The 20847-nt window shown below is 39.9% G+C and overlaps 6 protein-coding genes and 1 non-coding gene across 9 annotated transcripts in view; 2 read left to right on the top strand and 5 right to left on the bottom strand.

The window, feature by feature from the left end:
- The window catches only part of LOC117578106 (GAS2-like protein pickled eggs), an 84417-nt gene extending 76721 nt beyond the window's left edge, over positions 1-7696 (bottom strand). Inside the window, exons 1-2 of one of the 2 annotated variants that reach the window (XM_034263283.2) lie at positions 7227-7696; positions 602-639 (exon numbers count right to left, since the gene is read on the bottom strand). The gene's annotated coding sequence lies outside the window, so the exon portion shown is untranslated. Of the gene's footprint in view, positions 1-601; positions 640-4402; positions 4747-7226 lie in introns of those variants that run through there. The other variant, XM_034263284.2, reaches the window with a different exon arrangement.
- Positions 7697-8002: 306 nt separating this feature from the next.
- On the bottom strand, positions 8003-8075 carry Trnar-ccu (transfer RNA arginine (anticodon CCU)). Its single transcript has one exon. It is a non-coding gene; the product is annotated as a tRNA-Arg (tRNA).
- Positions 8076-8249: 174 nt separating this feature from the next.
- Positions 8250-12228, bottom strand: LOC117575547 (anaphase-promoting complex subunit 7). Its single transcript, XM_034259808.2, has 4 exons — positions 12047-12228; positions 11427-11922; positions 10412-11360; positions 8250-9068 (listed from the first exon to the last, which is right to left on the bottom strand). The coding sequence occupies exons 1-4, from the start codon at positions 12116-12118 to the stop codon at positions 8534-8536; spliced, it is 2052 nt and encodes a 683-aa protein (XP_034115699.1). The 5' UTR covers positions 12119-12228; the 3' UTR covers positions 8250-8533.
- Positions 12229-12661: 433 nt separating this feature from the next.
- On the top strand, positions 12662-14166 carry LOC117577650 (required for meiotic nuclear division protein 1 homolog). Its single transcript, XM_034262536.2, has one exon. The coding sequence runs from the start codon at positions 12807-12809 to the stop codon at positions 14121-14123; it is 1317 nt and encodes a 438-aa protein (XP_034118427.1). The 5' UTR covers positions 12662-12806; the 3' UTR covers positions 14124-14166.
- Positions 14167-14535: 369 nt separating this feature from the next.
- Positions 14536-15092, top strand: LOC117568211 (ribosomal protein 63, mitochondrial). The gene is made up of 2 exons (XM_034248688.2): positions 14536-14806; positions 14877-15092. The coding sequence occupies exons 1-2, from the start codon at positions 14636-14638 to the stop codon at positions 15024-15026; spliced, it is 321 nt and encodes a 106-aa protein (XP_034104579.1). The 5' UTR covers positions 14536-14635; the 3' UTR covers positions 15027-15092.
- A 796-nt stretch (positions 15093-15888) lies between these two features.
- LOC117573580 (vacuolar protein sorting-associated protein 26) lies at positions 15889-18765 on the bottom strand. Its single transcript, XM_034256871.2, has 2 exons — positions 18275-18765; positions 15889-17989 (listed from the first exon to the last, which is right to left on the bottom strand). The coding sequence occupies exons 1-2, from the start codon at positions 18419-18421 to the stop codon at positions 16529-16531; spliced, it is 1608 nt and encodes a 535-aa protein (XP_034112762.1). The 5' UTR covers positions 18422-18765; the 3' UTR covers positions 15889-16528.
- Positions 18627-20824, bottom strand: LOC117571495 (uncharacterized). 2 transcript variants are annotated; one of them, XM_034253666.2, is made up of 4 exons: positions 20598-20824; positions 20202-20546; positions 19571-19704; positions 18627-19510 (listed from the first exon to the last, which is right to left on the bottom strand). In XM_034253666.2, exons 1-4 carry the CDS (start codon positions 20742-20744, stop codon positions 19291-19293), a joined length of 846 nt encoding a protein of 281 aa, XP_034109557.1. In that variant the 5' UTR covers positions 20745-20824; the 3' UTR covers positions 18627-19290. The 2 variants fall into 2 exon arrangements, with proteins under 2 accessions (XP_034109557.1, XP_034109564.1); XM_034253673.2 differs by having other exon boundaries at positions 20202-20533.
- Between the last annotated feature and the right edge of the window lie 23 nt (positions 20825-20847).

The following is a 20847-nucleotide window of genomic DNA, read 5'->3' as shown; positions in this document are numbered from 1 at the left end:
AAAAAAAAATCTTTTTAATTTTAGTTTCACAAAATTTCTAATTTCAGCTCTGCGATTAACAAAGTTATACGAATTCAACTGCGAAAGAAGAAATAAGGTCTATAAAAGCAAATCTTAAATTTTGCAAATAAATTTCGAATTTCCTTAAGAAAATATTGAAATTAGATAACAAAGAAATCGTTTGATAGATTGATTGAAAATATTATCTATAAAGCAATATTCTATTTATCAAATAAATTTATAATTTCCTTCACGTATTGAAATTAAGTCTAATTTAAATCATTTTTTTATTTAATTTAGAAAATATGAGTATAGTTTACGAAATCTCTAATTTCAGGTCTGAGATAAACGATGTTATACGATTTCAGCTGAGAAAGAAATCTTTTTATCTGTAAGAGGAATCTTCAAATTTCAAATACATTTATAACATCCTGCATACTTTGAAATTATGTTTAGTTTAACTAAATTTCTAAATTCATTTAGAGATTATTTGTAAAAAAAAAACTTTATAAGTTAAGTTTAACTAAATTTCTAATTTATTTTTAATTTATTTTATATAATATTTCAAATAAACTTTAGCTTAAACATTTCTTGAACTTACCTTTCAGTGCTTGGCGTTTATGGTTTTTTGGAATCGCTCTGGAAAAGAAAAAAAGAGAGCGAAGATTAAGAACGTGTGTGAGAATATATTGCGTTTATTAGCAACTATTGTTGTTATTTGTGCAAAAAGTATGCGAAGGCATTGTGTGACATCATCAGAAATGAGTCTGTAAGTGGAAAACGGTAAATGGAGTTTTATTTGCTTTTTGTCATTGAGCGTTACACACGCACACCGCACACACACACACACACACACACACACACACACACACACACACACACACACACACACGCACATTTGTATAGTACACAGTGCGAGGTGCTCTAAACAAATAAGTCAATAAATAAAGGCGTTAACTTGGCTCGAATGGCCTACGTAAATATGCGATGAAATGCGCGAAAACTACGAATACGAGACGACAACTCATGATGAATACGCCGTGGGACAGACAGACAGATTGGCATTATATATATATATATATACATATATATAAAACATATATGTACATATTTAAATGTATAGACGGACAGATACGAGTAAAACCGATACAACTCGTCAGCTTCGTGTAGGTTTGTTTTGCAAATATCAAACACACAGACTCTCGCCATACTCGTTGGTAATAAGCTAAAAGCCGACAAATGTTTGACAAGCGGAAATGGCAAAAAGCACAGCAAATACACGCAGAACAACAACCGAATGAAAAGAGACCGATCCATCGAACCCATCCAAAATGCAAAAAAAAGAACAAAACACAATAAAAAGGCGATCACAAGAAGAGGAAGTTAGACCCAAGTCCTCCCGATTTCCAGGAATCCAAACGAAACGTCTTGCAGTCAACTACAACTTAAAAGCTCTTCAGCTTGCTTCCAGGCTGGAAGTTAGCCAATGATGCTTCCAGTAGAGCGCTTGAAAAAAACAAAACAGTCTTAAATATAAAAGAAATATTAAGTTGATATTGATTGCAAATTGTACAAAGCTTCACTCGACTTCCAGTATAATTAAGCTACTTCCAGTGGTATATGGCAACTTTCAGTGGAATGAAGCCTCTTCCAGTAAAATAAAGCGACTTTACGCAATGCAAATCAAATTAAAAGTCATTGCAAATCACTTCCAGCTGAGCTATTCATTCTAGCAGTACACAAAAAAAGGTAGAAAAAGACGCTGTGGGAATGGCACCTACTTCCAATTAATGGAAAGTGAACAATCAGTTATGTAATGGAATTTCCAAGCATTCATGGAATACGAGTATGCTACCAATTTCGCATTAAGTGTTTGAACATAATAATATTCCCAGGCTCAAAGCTGATTTAGTATTGCACTCATTGAGAACTTTTGTGCATTCCAGCCACGCTGCCTTGGCACCTTTGGCTTCCAATGAGCACTGCATTTCCATTGAAATAGTGCTAAAACTGTTTGATGATTTCAACGGTTGATTGTCGCTCCTTGAGGTTGCGAGGTTGCGAGCATCAGGTAGCATGAGAGTCGTGCCTGTGGCAAGGTCATTGTCATAACATTTTCATAATTTGTGCGAGCCCCTGGCGTGCATTAAAAGTTGACCTTTCACGCCTAGTCCTTGCTACGTCAGCCAGAGCCATGAAGGTGCCATGTGTGCGCTTATACCCGGTAGCTAAAGATATGTTTGGGTATGGCTGAGAATATTTATTAGTAATCAACTATATCGTTGTTTTTAGAACCTTTTTTCTTGAATCTATAGATCAAGTATCTAAACCGAGATATTTTCAAAGATATAAGGTTGAACTTTAAGTTATGTGTGTACTATTATTGTATTTTGTATATCGGATGCCATGTGTGCGCTTATATCCGGTAGCTACAGAAATGTTAGGGTATAGCTGAGAGTTTTTGTTAGCGATCAACTTTTAGAACCTTCATTCTTAAATGAGATATTTTTAAAGATATTTAATAGAACTTTAAGTTTTATTCAAGTTTGTATTTTGAATAGCGCATATTTGTCAGTCGAGCATGCTCGATTTGTTGTTTTGCTACTAGTTTTTATGATTTGTGAGTGGAGTGTGTGTTTGTGAAGTGCTCTTCGATGTGTGGGTGCGTTATAGGCCTGACAAAATTGTTCAGAAATGCCTGCGCATGCGGTCATCAAGGTCGCCGCCCGACTTTGAACAGCTGACATGACTCAATCGCCGTTTGGCCTTCACCCTCCCCTCTCCATGCTCTCGCTCCTTTTGCAAACAACAACATTGCATGCTAAGCAGCAGCATATGACTCATGGCAATTTTCCCCAAGGCTCCCCAGACTCCCCTCGACATCCTTGTTTTACCTAAAGAGTTATTGGACTATTTCCATGTTATCTTGTTTATAGTATAAATATTTGATGGCGATTTCCATATGGAATTTATTTGGGAATGTTGGCATTGAACAACAACTTGACAACTTTTAGATAAAATGCAAATCGAACAAACAAACAAAGCGCTATTTACTCATAGTGTGCATTTACGATTTGCGTACAATAATAAGTAAAATTATATAGAACTGCATTAGCACGTTATTATTATTATCGGTATTATTACGCCCCTTCAATATACATACATATATAGAAAACCGATAGCCACAGTAACTGAGGTTGATCCCTTTTGCTGATTTATAGATTTCGAAATGTTTCTTAGATTTGCTATGATTTGCTTATTCAATTTTAGAAATTATTATTATATTTTAATAAATAATAATATTATTATATATAGACATATTTTAGACAGCATATTGTCAGTTATTTATCGAGAAGGAAGTGGACAATTAAAAGTCTAATAAAAAAAAAGAATTGTAAAAATAATAAAAATGTCAACCTAGTCGCTAACAAGTCTACAAAAATAAAAGGATTATCTAACCTTAAAGGGTGTCGTCTAGCAGAGCTTACGCCAACTATTGTAAAAAAAAACAAGAAGGAAAGCTACAGTCGAGTGTACTCGACTGTGAGATACCCGCTACCCATTTTTAATAAAAGAAATATATTTTGCGGTCTTTTCCTCAAAATATACCAAATATACTGCAAAAATACTAAACATATATCAAATGGTATACGTGGTATATCGATATAGTTCCCCATTCAAAATATACCATAGACGGCACAATATACCAGATTGTCAGCCAAATCACACAGACCGACAGACGGACATGGATAGATCGTCTCGCCTGTTGACGCTGATCAAGAATATATATACTTTATAGGGTCGGAGATGCCTCCTTCTACCTGTTACATACATTTCCTGCCGGCACAAAGTTATAATACCCTTCTACCCTATGGGTAGCGGGTATAAAAACATTATACCATATTATAACAGCAACTGCAGTGTTATCGCTACAAGTGTAATATACTGAACAAAGAAATATTGGAAACCCCAAGAGGCATTTATGGCCTATAATCGTAAATGTTTCTTCGATGTCAATACTTTATAAGTTCCGATAGTTTTTACTGCATTGTAAAAGTTGGTGCATTTTGCACAAGCACAAAATTCCGATGGGAAAGAGAGAAAGAGAGAGACAAACTGTCTGACAAACTGGCAGACTGCTAGATTGACAGACTGGCAGACTGACAGTTATTGGGTGGCCTGGCAAATGGATAATGGGCAATAATAACAATAATTTTAGCACCCAAAATAGACAATCGAATTGTTTTATATACACAATCGAATCGCGTTTTCCCATTTGATTTGTTTGACTGCGCGACACGCAAATCGATGGTTGCCACCCTATAACAAAAAAATACAGCTACAACTACTACAACCGCAATAACAACAACAACAACAACAATAAGAAATATCGAAAACTTACGTTTAAATTCTGCGCTTAGTTTACTGCACGCGACGCAAACGCCGAAAAAAATCGCGATTAACACAATGCAAAAAACACACACACATACACAACAACAACAGTTTTTGAGAGAGAAAAATCGTCTATCGACTAGGAAGCACGTTATTATTGTGCTAAATGTTGTTGGTAGTATTTCTTTGGCTCCCCACCCCCCAAAAAAAAAAAAAAAACAACACACGAAAAAAAAGTGCAAAAAAACACAAACAAACGGCACAAGAAACGGCAACGACGACGCTGACGTTGCTGCTGGACGCTGGCGACGTCTGTGCAAAGCCGCAGACAAATCGCGAAAACAGCGACAACGTCGGCAAAGAGCAGCGACCACAGGACGAAACGAAACTGCGACAACAACTGCCAACTACGATTTCCAATTCCAATTAGATTTTTGCGACCATATGACTGCACACAGACTACATAGAGAACACAGGGCAGGGCAGCAAGGGTTGGCTCTCGGTTTTGCTTCGTGCCTAGCTTCGTTTCCAACTTCGGCTCAAGAGCGAATAAAGAGAGAGAGTGAGTTCACAAATAGCAGCTTCCGCGCAAGTCCTGAAGACAAAATAGTGCGAATGCAGACAGTGGGACAACTAAAACCAATTTTAAAATGGCTGCTGTAATACTTTTTCAACTGAATTTGCAAATATTTAATAAATTTATTTACTTCTTACACTACAATTGCAATTAAATATTTTTAATTTTACTTGGCTATATTAGATAATACATTTAATGGCTTTTCATATTATTTATTTTCTAATAGTATTAGGAAAAAATAAATCATAAATCTATTTATACATTTACAACATATCGCAAAACAACACTCGATTAGTCATTTTGCATTTGTTGTTCAATTACAAACCACAGTGCAATGGACTTGTTCTTGCTTGAATATTAAAATGTAATCCATAAAACGCTATCTGTGTTGTTGTTTTTTGGGGGAAATAGTTGTAAATGGATGTGGGGAGAGCGAGTGGGTGGGAATGAAACAGGCGCATGCGTTCACAAAGGCGACATAGAAACATATGTATGCCAAAGAGAGAGAGAGCACTGACTCAGACTCTTTGACTCAGCTCAGTTCAGTTCGCAGGGCTCGCGTGTGCGTCTGTGTGTTTGTGCGAGTGCGTGTCTATTTATCAGTCTTTGCTTTTGGAGAGAGAGACAGTAAGTATGTGTGTGCGTGTGAATGAGAATGCCCCGCAGCCCTTTAGCTTATCAGTAGTTGTTGCATTCGCCGTTACGTTGGGAAAGAAATGTAAGGCGGAATTAAAACAGCAGCAGCTTCAACTTTATGCGATGATGACAAACTCATCAGCAAAAGCCGCTCTCAGACTGTCGCTCTCTCACTCTCACGCTCGCGCTTGACACCATCCTTGGCTCTTGTGGACTGTGGAGGCCATTGTGATTGCAACAGGCGTAAACAGCTGTCAATTGTTTGTAATGTTTGTGGACACACACACACATGCTCACACCCGCATAAAAGGGCCATGCAAATTAAACATTTGTATTTTTTTCTGTTATTGTCGGGTGTCGTCTCTCTTATCAAAATGTATCCTGTTTCATTACGTTTTGATTGCTTTTTTCTGTGTCATTTGTCATTCGCTGATTGCTGTTTTTAATTAGCAGCTGTATGAGTTATGCCCGTGTTGTATTAGTCTGACTGTGTGTGTATGTTTGTGACTATGTGCTTGTGTGTATGTGAGTAAGGTGTGGGTGCTATTGCACTTCCTGGCCGCACAGTGACCCACAACCAACTGTGAATTGTTGACTGTGCAAAAAAAAAATGTTCATTTTTGTCATTTTGTTGATAATTTCGACATAAACAAAATACAAGTTTATAGAGCTATAAATATTCGGGGAAAACTGCGCAAGGTTAATGCTACTTAAAGCAGAAATTAGTGCAAGCTTCTTACAGGGTTTTTTAATTGAAGATTTTTTCCAACAAATTTTTTGTCAACAATATTATGGCCACTTTAATACGTTTCTAGTGTCTCTTCCTTTATATTACCATAGATAAATATTTTATTTTAGTAAAATTATATTTTATGAGTTTATAATAAACTGATTACACTTAGTTAATTTAAAACCAAGTGTTCTATTTGAATTGAATCAAGCTTTACTTGATGTAAAAAGAGTTTAAGCGATTTCAATGTTTTTTTGTTCACAGCTCAGATCTTTCTAATCAACAAGTGCGTGTAAGAAAGAGTAGGAACAAGTGAAGCTCGAAAGTGTGATAGAGAGTGCAAGAGAACTAAACCGATAAATGGGGCTTGAGCTCTAGTGTTGTTGATACAGTCAAGTGACCTACAGATAGTCAGTCAAACAAAGGCATAAATAAATAAGTAATATCATCAGTCGGAAGGGGGAGCAGAGTAAAGAACAAAGAGGGTGAGAGGGGGGCTGCAAACGTGTGCGTCGTACAAGAAACTCTGTTATTTTTTTTGCGCCAAAGCATATTTTGTACACATGTACGAGAATTGCTTTTGTTGCTCTGATGCGATGCTGCTGTTTAGCTTATCGAGAGAGTGTGACAGCAAACAACACAACAAACAATATTCAGTGCAATCAAATTGAACATGGAACATGTGTAACGGCACATTTTGGCAACGGCAGCAGAAGAAGAAACAGAAGATGGGGGAAACTAAGATAAAAACCGTTATAGTGTCGCGCCATTTTTAAAGTCTCACTGACAATTTCAATGCAATTTATGTTTGTTATAATTTTGTGAGTAGGTTAAAAATTGAATTGATTTAACTTTCAGTTAATATATTTTTTTTTCACATTTTCAACTCACCTTTCTGCTTTAGTTTTTCAGCAAAAATCGAAGCCGCTGAATGTCAATTTTATGCAAATCAAATGCAAATTTCACACAATAAAAAAAACACTCACACACAGAACACACGCGAAATTAGCTCAGTGTTTGAATTAATTAATTCATTGATAGGCATTAATAAATGCCAATAACATGTATTGTTTAGCTCAATTCTAATTCGCAGCTTGTAAATTATTTTGATGCTAATTCGAAAACAAGCACGTTAATTTTTCACCGTTTTATTTTCTTGATGCTATTCGTGTGTTTCGACTGTCGATATTGTTAATATTATTTGTATTGTTTGAATAAATTTCGTTCACAGATCACAAGAACAAACAAAAAATATTTCAAAAAAAGAAAACAACTCAAAAATTGTAACAGAAAAAGGCCGTCGGTAAATTGCGTTTAGCGGCAACGCACATGCAACGGTGCACGCGATTGATAAACAACTGATGTTTTTGGCGCGCGAGCAGCGTAGTTATGCGACCAGCCCAGCAATTAACGCAAAATGCCAAAGCAAAAGCGACACTCTGGTCACACCGCACACTGCATGTTAGCTAACAGTACGCTGTTAATGTTAGATGCCGATGATCAGCTCCTCACATAACAGCAATGTACAAACGATTGCAATGTATTTGTGATTTATTTTTAAATTAAATTTAATTATTGAATTTGAGGTGTGAGCAAAAAAAATAATTAAAATTAAAACTTGTTCAAAATTTAAAAAACTAAAAAAAAGACAAAATAATACAACTCTTTACCCCAGATGGGACTCGAACCCACAATCCCCGGCTTAGGAGGCCGATGCCTTATCCATTAGGCCACTGGGGCTTGTCTATGTCAGTGACAAAAGGCGTTGATAAACTAAGGCAAGTGCGTGAGTAACAACAAAAACACCAAAAATTCTACCAACTGTGCAAATAATGTTGTTGTTCTCATGGATGAAGGAGAGAGAGAGGGAAGAACTTCAGATGAAACAAAATATTCAGTTTGAATTCAATGTTTATTCAATTTTTTTCATAATACCATTAAAGGCTGTAACAATCGCGAGAACTTAATGCATAAATATGGAACATTTTTCAAAACGGATTTTGCAAATCGTTTTCTGTGTGTGTTTTTTCTTTTTTGCGCGCACTTGGCGAGAAGGAATGGGGAGAATAAGTTAAAAGTTGGCGAAAAGGAGATTCGTGAGGAATTTGTTTTTGTTTTGCGCGGAATGAATGCAATTCTAGCTTATACAATTATAAATAAGAAAAAAAAAATGTAAATGATGATGAAAAACGACGAAATTAATTTGTTATATCCACATCGATGTCCTGCCAAAAGGGATCATCGGAGAACGTATCGAAATCGCCATCCTCTTGGGCCACCGCCGGCGATGACAACTCTAGCACATCATTGGACATCTCCTCGCAGTCGAGCAGCCACTCATGATTCGGTGTCCCACATGGCGTTGCCATTGTTCCTGACGCCGTCGTCGTCGTCGTTGCCGTCGCCGAGGCTGACCCTGATGTTGCTGCTGTTGTCGCTGTCGCCGTCGATGCCGTCGATACCGCCGACGTATTCATTCCGCTGCCAGAACTCTGACCACCGCTGCTGGTCACATTGTTGGCATTTTGATTGCTGGAACTGCTGCTGCTTGTACTCGCCGTAACACTGATGTTGCCACTCCCACTCCCACTTCCACTCCCGCTGGCGCAGCTGGCGGCGCTTGTCTCGCTTGGCTTGTTGGTCGCCGCATTGGCGGTGGCGGCGTTGGCGCTGCGTGCCACCTTCGTCAGTGCATCGAAGCCGTCTAAGGCGCGTCGGAAAGTGGGCTCCATTCTGGTAAAAGGAAAAGAAAGAGATATTATAAGAAGTGCACAACAAATCTTCATTATCCTTAAGCTATGCTCTAATTTGTCATTTAACTATAACTACTCAGTAACCATCATTACCCATTCATTAAATTATAAGCATGATAAAAGATGTAATTTGTTTTATGTTGAAACTTTAAATCTAATATCCTGCGTTTAAATAAATTCAATGCCTTTCTTAGTTTGCCCAGTATACCGATTTAAAGTTTTCGCTTGTTGGTGGTTGAAATAAGCTGCGATCGAATGTAGCATTGAAATTCGAAAAACTGCCTAACAATGTTCAGCCTTCTCAGTCTTACTTTACCTTAAACTGGGAATTTATAATGCAAACAGACAGCCTTCTCACTCATACATCACTTAGAGTGGGAATTTATAAAACAAACAGTCAGTGTTCAGTTACGAATACAGCAATGAAACTTTCGGTACTGGTGTCTTCAAAGTTGTAGCCTTCCAGCTCCTACCCTGCTTGCATTGTGCGCTTATAAACCTCACAATTATTTAGTAAGTCAGTTAAACAATAATCAGCAGTCGAGCAATAGCAATGAGACCCAAAGGTATTATTGTGTTAAAAACGCAGCCTTCCAGCTCTTACAGTTTACACTAAAAATTGCAGCCTCCCAGCTCTTATCCAGTTTACAATGTGCGCATTTAATTTTAACAGTCACACAATTGATAAGTCGGAAACGAAACAATTACAATGACCCCCAAAGATATTGTTGTGTTAAATATGGAGCCTCCTGCGTTCATCCACTTAGAAATTGCAGCCTTTCGCTTATAAATCTAACAATCAGTCAGTTGATCAGTCGGTAAATCAACAATAACAATGAAACCCAAAAATATTGTTATATGTTAATTTTAGCCTTCCAGCTCTAACAGTTTACACTAAAAATTTCAGCCTTCTAGCTCTTACCCAGTTTTCATTGTCCGTTTATAAATGTAATAAACAGTAAGACAGTTTATCAGTCAGTAGTTGTTGTTATAAATTGCAGCCTTCCAGCTCTTACACCGCCTTACACAAAAACAAAGTTGCAAAATTGTAGCCTCCTAGCTCTTACCCAGTTTACACTGTGCGCTTCCAATACTAAGTCAGGTAATCACAAAGCTGATCAGACGGTACTACAACAATAATAAAGTATAGTCTGAAAATTTGAGTCTTCCAGCTCTTACTCAGTTTATACTGTGAGTATATAAACCTAACAATTGTTTTGTAAGTCAGTTGATCAGTCAGTAGTTGTTGTGGGAAAATTGCAGACTTCCAGCTCTTACACCGCCTTAGAACAGAAATATGAAAATATGATTTTTAAGACGCACCTGAGTGCCTTCATGTAAAAGTGCAGGGCACCATCGAGATCCTTTTCGCTGCTCAACAGCTCGGCGAGCATGGCAAATAGCTTTGGATGCGGATAATTGGTGACCTGCTTGCGGAGCAAACCAATCGCCTCCTGTGCGGCTCCCTCATGCTGAAAGATGCCCGCCATCAGTGCAATGCCTGGGGCATAGTGCTCATCGATTTGCAGGGCCTTCTCTACGAATTTCTTGGCGCTCTTCTTTACCTGCGGATTGCTGGAGTGAAAGAGTGTGTGACCAAACATGGTGTAGCTGCGTGGTGAGGTGCTGAAATAGCGCACTGCAAGCGCACACATATTGTGTGACTCCTTCATGCGCTTCTGTCTGATGTAGCAGGCCAACAGCCCCTTGTAGATCTCAAAGCGATACGGCCCCAAACATTGGGCAGTGCGGAACGCCTGAATTGCCTCCTCGTTGCGTCCAAGGCCGCCAAAGAGTTTGCCACGCAACAGCAGGGCTTCCATGTTGCGCGGATCGATATCGAGAGCGCGATCCGTGTAGATCAGGGCACGCTCATACTTGGAATTGGCGTAGGCCAATTGGGCCAAGAGGAACCAATGCGGTGACTTGAATTCACCGGTGCTGCGTGTCCGGATTGGTGCAATCAATGTCTCCTGCTCCACATTCTTTTTGCCATTGTACTCATAGACAACGGCGAGCAGGCCTATCGCGTTCATGTTGTATGTATTATTCCGGGCGGCCGTTTCCAGATACAGTTCCGCCTGTATAAAGTTGCCATAGTAGTAGAGACACTTGCCAATGTTGGTCAACAGATGATGGTTTTGGCGCAGCAATGTCGTCTCATTGAGCTGCTGAAATGTCTTGGCCGCCTCCAGATGCTTGCAGCCATACATTTGGGCGTGTGCCTTGATCCAGCTGCTCAGCCATTCGATGTGCTTCGACATGTTGGAAGCTGCAAACAAATGCAAATTAAATGCGTCCATTAAGACAGGAGTGGAAAACAAAAACCTCAACTCACCATTCACCACCATGGAATGCACCTCGCTGCCCTCGATGCCCAGTTCGATGAGCGCCTCGATGGCCGTCAAGGACATGGGACAATCACGCAACACATCCTTGTAGGCGGCGGCTTTTTGCGTTTTGGTCAAGTAGCGTGCATGATGCAGCTGCAGCTTGGCCATCAGCATATTTAACTTTGGTGTCCGACTTTTGGTCGCCTGCAGTACACTGATCGCCATTTGGTCGTCACCCATCTCGCGATAACATTTCGCTATGCGATAACGGAGCTCTGCATCCTGGAACTGTGTGTAGGAGCTTTCGATGGCCGATAGATGGTAGCTCTTGTAGCGCCACATTGTCTTGCGTTGCTTCAGCACGCCTTCCAGCTGACTGCAGGCGAGCCGATAGTTGCGCTCCTTGTAATTGGCACTGCTCAAATACAGCATCGTTTGGTACTCCATTTCCAGTGTGGCCACATTGCGATCGTTCTGCAGTACCGTTGCCAGCAGGCTTGCCTGTCCGTGAGCGTGCGTGTGTGTGTGTGTGTGTTACAATTGCAATGCACATACGTTAGTGTGTGTGTGTGAAAACTTTTCTTCCTCCTTTGCTCAAGGCAGTGTATTTTGAATGCTTACTTACCACGGGTATTGTGCACTCGTAGAGCCCATTATCATACAGGTTTTGCACATTGGCAAATAGCACGTTCTCCATAATTGCTTTACTTGTCCACTGTGCTTATATATATAAATATATATATATATATATATATGTGTTTGTGCGTTGCCGCCACAGACAACAAACAGCCGCCGCCGCTGCACAAAAGGACTGTTGAGTCCACCACAATATCGATAACGTGATTGCGTTTGGTATTTTATCGAGAAATCGACTGAGTGCAATTGCGGTGTTTTTTTTTAATTTGTGTTTCAACTGCCACTCGAGACGTTGGTTATTTAGTTTTGTTAAGAGCTTTTTACATGAATGCGCATACAAAAATAAATTCTAGAGCAAAAAATAAACAAATACTAATATCGGAAAACCGATTTGTAGCAGTTGAGTTTGAATTGTTGCATTTGCAATGTCTAAAATTGTCATGTGAACTAAATCAATGAACTGTGCGCTATTTTGATAAGATTACAATTCGATAAATAGTATGAGCTAAACATTTATCGAATGGCAAAAAGATTATAGTTTTCAATTTGAAACTCCTGCATTTTATATTGCGAACTAGTTCAGTGAACACTGCGTTATTTTGATTCAATTCCAAGTAGCCGGCTCATGTCTTGCAAGTCGATAAACAACTCGTTATCGAATTCAGAGTTATGGCAATTAGGTAGTGCTTTTGTATTTAATTTTAATTATTGTGCAAAACAAAACGTATAAGTAAATAAAGAAACTCATAATGATGCTGGCGACACGTCTAACGCTCTGCAACAGTCTACGCACTCTGCGAACACACACACAACTACAATTACAACGTAACTTGAACTGGACAACAACAGCAAGAGCAACAGCAACAACAATTGGTAGCAGGCAAATAAACAAACGGTTCTTCGCCTCGAGTATAATCAAGGAGACAACCGAATCACCTGCAGCAACTGGCCCCACCGAGTCTGTAGCCAAAGCGCCGCTTAAAGGACGCGTTAAGACGCTGCCACAGGTGGACGAACCGTTGGAGACGGCACTATCGCCAAGTCGCACACGAGCGTTGCGCAAGAAGCGTTTGGCCATCGATGAGTTGTCAGCATTGGGATTTCTCAAGACACGCGGATATACGACGGCCGATGAATACAATCTGGAGGAGTTGCATGCGGCACTGCGCCAACAGAATCTATATGAAACGAAACGTTTCTTCTCCACCGACAATTTGGGCGTCGAACAGAATGTTCTGTTTGTCACAGCGAAATATCCGACAGGCGAACAGCCACGTGAAATATTCTTTTTCCGTGAAGGATCTGTGGTGTTTTGGAATTGCACCGACATCGAAACGAATAATGTGCTCAATTTTCTACGCAGCTTCGAACGAGAATCGTATGTGAGCGCTTTGGTCCATGGAGAAAGTGAAATGATGCCATACACGTACATAGCATCGACAGCTGTCGATGTCGAAGGTGATCCGGTAGTGGATTCGTCCGGTGATTTGGATGTGGCATCGCGCGCCTTCTTTCAGAATGGCAAATTCTATGTGACGCCGGACAGCGATAATTTCCTCTACAAATACACATTCTCCAATGCGATCGCCCAGTCGATTAAGCTGGGTCTATGGGAAGCCACATTGGATCGCTATATCGATTCTATGGAGTATCTTACCGAAGATCTGAAGCGTGGACGACGTTTGCGCATCTCACGTGCGGCCATGTTGCGCAAAACGGGTGAATTGTTTGCCTTGCGGCATTCCATTAACTTGTCATCGGATCTTTTGGATGCACCCGATTTCTATTGGGATCGCGAGGAGCTGGAGGGATTGTATTTGCAGGTGTGCTCATATTTTAGCATTTCGCGTCGAACCAAGGTGATGAACGAGAAGATCAATCATTGCGTGGAGCTGGCGGAGTTGGTGTCACATAATTTGAACGATGCCCATCACATACGCCTCGAGTGGATGATCATTATACTGATTATGGTCGAGGTGGGATTCGAGATATTACATTTTGTCGATGGTGCATTTCATCAGAACGAAGCGGTGACTGCTTATCCCATTTCCCAAGCTAGCGCTTAGCTAGTATGTTTTTGTATTTGCAGTGTATAAGTTTGTTATATGAATACATTTGTATATATATACATATATATATACATTTACAACATTAATTGTTCACTTTTTTGGTGTGTTTGAATTGAGCGCTCAATATTAAAGTTATCGATTGTCGTTTGCATTGTTGTAGCGATGTGAGCCGGCGCAACAGCTGCTTCATCGATAACACCTGCCCTATCGATGATAAGAGTAACCATTAGTTGTTTGTCTGGTAGAGTACTTAAAAATTGCAGTTGATCCACGGAGAATATTATTTGGATTTTTTTTTTTTTTTGAGTGGAAGCAAGACATTGAGTAGTGCATGTAATACCAACAAATAATTGCAACTGTTATCGAAGTAGTGGCCTGCACAATCGATAACAACAGTAGCAGCAGTAAAAATCAGCTGTTTCGGTGGGGAGACTTGTGCAACAACATTGAACGTGCGCTCGCGAGCAAAAAACAAAAAAAAAACTTCAATAAAACTTTGCACCCACACAATGCATTTAACCATAGTGAATTTCTTTAAAAAGACGGTGCCGGGTCACATATTCCGTGGCAAGCGGCGTCTTGTCAAACCTGTGAGCAAACGTGCCATGGAGACACTGACCCGAGAATATGAACGACAGGAGCAGATCATGTTTCTGTTGCGGCATCCCTATCTTACACAGGTAAATCACCTTAAGTAATACTACCATTAATCAATCAGTTAAGGAGTGTTTATTATTCATTCGTGTGTAGGAACAATCAGCGGGCCATGCCAAGGAGCTGCAGAAGCACGAGAAATTGGTCACCAAGTGGACGGAGGCACAAACGTTGAGCAAGATGAAGCCACATGTGACGATCGAGGAGCGTCTCAATCAGCTGAAGGTCAAGGAGGCGTGGGATTAGAACTTGTTCAACACAATTTAAATTTTTAGAATAAATCACAGTTACACATAACTATTACTTATGTAATTTTGTGGAATCTTCTGTCTACTATTGTTTTTTTGCTGCTCAAGAAGTTTGGAATTCGATCGGATAATATTATATTATCTCTCTTCTTTAAATCCTATACATATGTATTTCTTTATACTCTTTTAAAATCTTTTTATATTGAAGAATTTCGTTGTTGGTCCAATTAGTATTTTAAATGTTGAGTTGAATTAATGAATATTATTATTTGATGATCAATTGTTTTGAATACTTGTCTGTACTATTAGCGATTTCTATTTCTTACACTTCCTAATGATCAGTTAAAGAAATATTATTTTTTCAAATGTTGATTTAATGTAGACTATAAATATTTCGGGGTTTATTAAAAGATACATTGTATTTCGCATTTATAACAAAATTGTACAACTTTATTATTGCCAAGAGAGGATAATTCCTTTCCAATCAAATTTTAAACTGAGAGTCAACAGTGCTAACTCTCTCTTTCTTCCTTCTCTCTTGTTTTCACTCAGTTTCATGGTGTTAAGCTTTTGATTTAAGTGTGACCCTGCTACGAAACCAGTAACTCCTTATTGATGACGTAATTTTCAATTCGTTTTTATTAATTTGATAAATTTAATATATAATATATATATATTTGTATTATATATGTATATTTGTTTGTTGTTGTATATTAATATGAATTATGTTATGTACATATGCAAGCAAATATATACACACACATATATATGCAGATCGGTCATATACATATATACATATCGTATATATATTATGCATGTAACATGTTTTTTTTCTAGGCGCACTCAGAACAACTCCGGGCAGCTTCGTTTTCTTTTTGTATTTTCTTGTTTTCTATTTTGTTTTTTTTTTTTATAATATATTCTCTAATTTTTATTTAATTTTAGTTATGCCTACGCTGCGATTTGCTTTATTTTCATTATTATTTACTTTTAGAAAGCATTTTGTTCTTGAATTGTTTTATGCTTTTCGCTAAACAAAATTGAAAAATTCAATTTTCCAAAAAGTAGCGTTTTGGGGATGAGGAGAAAAGGGAAAGGAATGAGTTGGGATCACAACAAATACTCAATAGCGTTATATATATATCTGTATATATAATATAATAATTTCTCGTGATTACAATTTGCCGAAATAGAGCTAAGCTTATAGGTGTGTGCGAGCGAGAGAGGGAGAGTATTTAAGCGCTGCTTCTTTTCATTTTCTTTTTGTGGGGTGTTCTCGAAAACAGAAACGCATTCTGCAAAGTGATTTTCCTTTTCTTTTTTGTTTTTTTTTGTATGTGCGCGCATAACCTCAATAAAAACATTATCGTAACAATTTGTAAATTAACGCTGCTGTGTTTTAAAAAAATATATATGCATATTTTGCTGTTGTTGCTGTGTTGTTGTTGTTAAATATATGTAGTTGTTGTTGATCTTGCTGTTGTTTGATAAACGCGATTTTTAATCCGCACTCAACGGCGCCACATTCGTCGTCTTCTTTGCTGCTGCTGCTGCAGTGGGCGCTGGTGATGGCGCTGGCGGCGATGGCAACGCAACATCCGTCAGTTCCTCCTCCTCATCCTCAGCAAGCAGTTGTCGCTCCTCGCCAGCAACCGCAACTGCATCATCGCTCGCCGCTCCAGTTACTCCTCCTCCTCCTGCACTTGGTAATGGCGGCGGCGTGCTGGACAACATGGCCACAGGCGAGGCGCTCGTTGTGGCCGCTGCAGCGCCATCGCCAATGCCACGTTCCCTTTCGCCATTATCGTCATCATCAACAGCTGACAACGATGACGTCGGTGGCGGCGTCGATGGTGAGTTGGGCAGCGGTGAATCGAGCTGCTGTTGGCTAAACTCCTGATTCGGACTCTCGCGTGTAAACAGACCCATCTTGGACTCACCGGCGCCGTCAGCTGTTCCTGTTGTTGTTGTTGTTGTTGCCAGCTTGCTGTCGCCGGCAGCAGCAGCCGCTGCTGCAGCCTGAGCAGCTTGCTCGGCGATCAGCGAGTGGGCCACTGTGGGCGCCGCTGGACCGCTGACCAAGTGCGGCGGCGCATGCAACGGCACATGTTGGTGTTGCTGATGATGCGACTGCTGATGCAGATGCTGTTGTTGCTGTTGGTGCTGCTGGTGTTGCTGCTGCTGCTGTTGTTGCTGGGCAACATGATAGCGTGGGATGTCCGCTTTGCGCCACAATGTAATCTCCTGTTGCTTGAAGTAGCGACGATCCTCGGTGTCCATGAGCACCAGATTCAAGAAATACTTAACCGAAAACTTCTTGTTAATGTCCCGCATCGTGGGCGTGAGATTATAGCCAGCGAGGAATACACGTATCGGAATACTTTCACCCTTGACCGGTGCTCCGTCCATAATCTCGTATTTGGCAATTGTTTCGTTCTCGTTGAAGACATTCGGTCCGGTGCCGGTGGATTCGCGTTTTATGATCGCAATCTCCATGTGTTTGATCTTGATGCGTACAAGCAGAAAATAGATTTTCCCAATGATCGTGTCCTTCAAGTGATATTTGCTCTTGTTGTATTCGAATTCGATGTGCAGACAATCCTCGATGCCCACCTCCATTTTGATGGGATTATTCATTTCCGGATAGCTGCACAACGTGTGCACCGCAATGTCCACCTCTCGGGTGATGTCGCTAATCCGTCGCACAATTGTCGCGCGCAGAAAATAACGCAGACGCACATTGGAGCCGGCATAGACTTCGAATTGTTTCTCCACATTGGGGAAATCGAACGGATAGCTGTTGTTCTGTATGAGATCGCCAGGTCGGGCCAGTGCCTTGGATAGGCATTTGAATTCGTGATGATTGCCGCGATCGTAGAACAATTCAATTTGGCCAATGAACTCGATCTTGATACCCTGATGTTCCAGTTTGCTGCCCGGCTTCTTAAGCGTTACATTTACCTGCAAATCGATAAGCACACAAAAATACCGATAAACAAACAAATATTGCAATTGTATGTGTCGATGTGGATGTGAGTGCGGGTGGGGAGTTGTTGATAATTGTCGCTGGAGGGGTGGCACAACAACAACAACGAACGAAAGAAGGAAGCAACGGCAACGGAAACGATTGCCGATATACGCTTTTGTTATCGCATTCTTCGCAGCCTCCGCCCGCTGACGCTCTCATTGACGGTCATCGTAGTAGCACAGTGTGACCGCCCCCTCTGGACTTGCACTTGCACGTACCTTGCCGGATACTGTTTCGCCGTCATAGAAGAGCAGCATCTTCTCCACTTTGCCATCCTCGCCCTTGACCTCGGCTGTTTTCCGGCTTTCCGCACCATCGAAAACTATCTCAATTTCGGCTGATTGGCCAAAACCCAAGAAATTCATTATTGCTAATGATTGTTTGTGATTCACAATATAGTTTTCTTTTGTTTTCTTTTTCCTTTTTTTCGTATGTGTTATGTTGAGTTACACTGGCCAGCAGCAGTCGAAATAATTTTGTAATGTGGAATGTTATTGCTCTTTCGGTTGTTGTTACGATCGGCGCAGCGTCCTGCCAGTTTGAGTACAATATGAATACGTTATAAAACTGTTTTTTTTTTATATTTATATATTTTTTACTGCTTGCTTGCCTATATTAATGCTGCTAGTTACTTGTCGCTTGTATGGTTCTGCAACTTGTAATTTATTGGGCGTTTTTATATGTGTGTGTGTACGTGTTCGCGTGTCTGTGTGTGTGCTGGCTGCTGCTGTTGTGTGGAATAATAACTTTTTTCTCAAATATATCGACAACGATTCATCGCTTAACGAAAACACCATATACACGTAAGTGCGATTTTGAAAATATACTGCTTTGCTGCAACGAAAAATACCACTTACCACATAGATATATAGGGGCAGTGTACATTCTTTGGTATTTCTTTTTTTGTCTTACCACAAAGTATACTACTACTACTAATATGGTCACACGGCGTGTCTACATGTCAATATATGTATATCGCCGATGACACATAAATGCCGGTTTGATGACAACGGCAATGCCACTGAGCAATTGTGACGTCACAATATTTTGAATTTTTGGTGAAATATGCAAAAATAATAAACTGCATACAATATATAATGGTTTATAGTCAATATGGGACATTTGCATAAGTATTACCAAATTCTATTACAATATTAATATTTCTGTTGGCTTGCATTCCGTGCGCTTGTTGCAACGTCTCGTGCTGCTGTTGCGCGCCAATTCAAAATTCAATTTATAAAAATGCCAAAGCGCTCTGGAACTTGTAATATGAGCCTTTCAACTGCGGATAATGCGACAAACTAGAAACACATTCCCACAAGAAGCGTAAATAGTAGAGGACATTCGAAATCAGTCTTCCAACTGCCTTTTGCTTCAGCTCTACCTCCAGCTTTGAATACTTTGCCAGTTGTTCAATAAGTCGACTTTCTCGCAATTGAATTTGCTTAATATTACTGTTGACAAAGTGAATAGTTATTAATTATTCGATGTAGAACATTGCATTTTTGGGTTACGATTGCAGTTGGTTGCTAACATCCGAAATGACTTGCGATTTGCTCTGCGCCGCAATCAATTCCTGTTCCATATCTATTGTTTGATTGGCCAACATCAGAGCACGACATCTATACAACTCCATGACCTCCAAAGACTAAAAATAGTTATAGAAGATGTACAAAAGAATAAGCACAAAACGCTACTCTCTGGTGTTTACATAGTTAAACTGTTATTTGCAGGGATTGCAGTGTTAACATAGCAGTTGTCTGTTAACGCTATGTATTTAACATAATCTCTGCCTGCAGGATTCCGCTCGTAAGGGATAAAATTCCAATTAGCTGTTTTCTGCTGGTTACATTGTCAGAACTGTTATTTGCAGAGCTGGCAATGTTAACAGCGCAGTTGTCTGTTAAAGCTATGCAATTAACGTAAGCTGTGTTAACAGAGAGTGACTCGATCGTAACTAGTTTAACAGGCCGCCTTATGCCTGTCATATGGACGACCTTACAGAGCTGACAATGTTAACAGTGCAGTGCAGTTGTGTGTTAAAGCGATGCAATTAACATAATTTCTGTTAACAGAGACTTCTGCCTGTTGTATGCACTGCCTTCTACTTTTTCGGTAGTAGCGGGTGGGATCTTTGGTACTTACCACCGTTTCGAGCTTTAGATTGCGTTCCCGCAAATGTACATTCATGGCTTTGCACCTTTTTAGACTGTGCATAGCACGGTGTGAATCGATTGTCTGTTGCAACAGTTGCCTTTTAACAAGCTCAAGCTGCAATTGGCGATTTCGCAACGTTTCTTTGGCTTTCAAGAGCTCATCTCTGAGGCAACGCAGCTCTTTGTGCTTCCGCTGTAACTGAAAGTATTTCATGCTCCAATTTCTAGAGATTTCGCCGGCATTTGTTAGACTTTGGATGTGCTCATCGCGCATTTCCTTGCGTTGTTTTAGCACTTGCTCAAAACATTCAATTTTCTCAGCTGCCATTTCAAACTAATTGAGAAAATTCCCTATATAAAGGCATAATTTTCTGATGAAACGTACCCATTGTCGAAATTCAAGAGCTATTGTCTGCACTTGTTGGTAATCCTCGTTGAGGGCACGCCAAGCAGCAAGTCTATGGCATAGAACAAGTCTGAGTTGCATTTCTTGAGGCTCTTGTTCAGCTGATTTCAATTGATTAGTCGTCATCTTGCTATGTGGATTGAGAATTGTTATTCAAATTTGGAATTTTGACATGTTTTGCATGCAGTCATCCGAAGTTTCATGATTCGACTCAATTTCCAGTCCAATT

The sequence above is a fragment of the Drosophila albomicans genome, chromosome X (assembly GCF_009650485.2).
Source record: "Drosophila albomicans strain 15112-1751.03 chromosome X, ASM965048v2, whole genome shotgun sequence".
Taxonomy (NCBI): Eukaryota; Metazoa; Arthropoda; class Insecta; order Diptera; family Drosophilidae; genus Drosophila; species Drosophila albomicans.
Note: the sequence above shows the minus strand (reverse complement) of the source record. Positions and strands in the feature narration are given on the sequence as shown.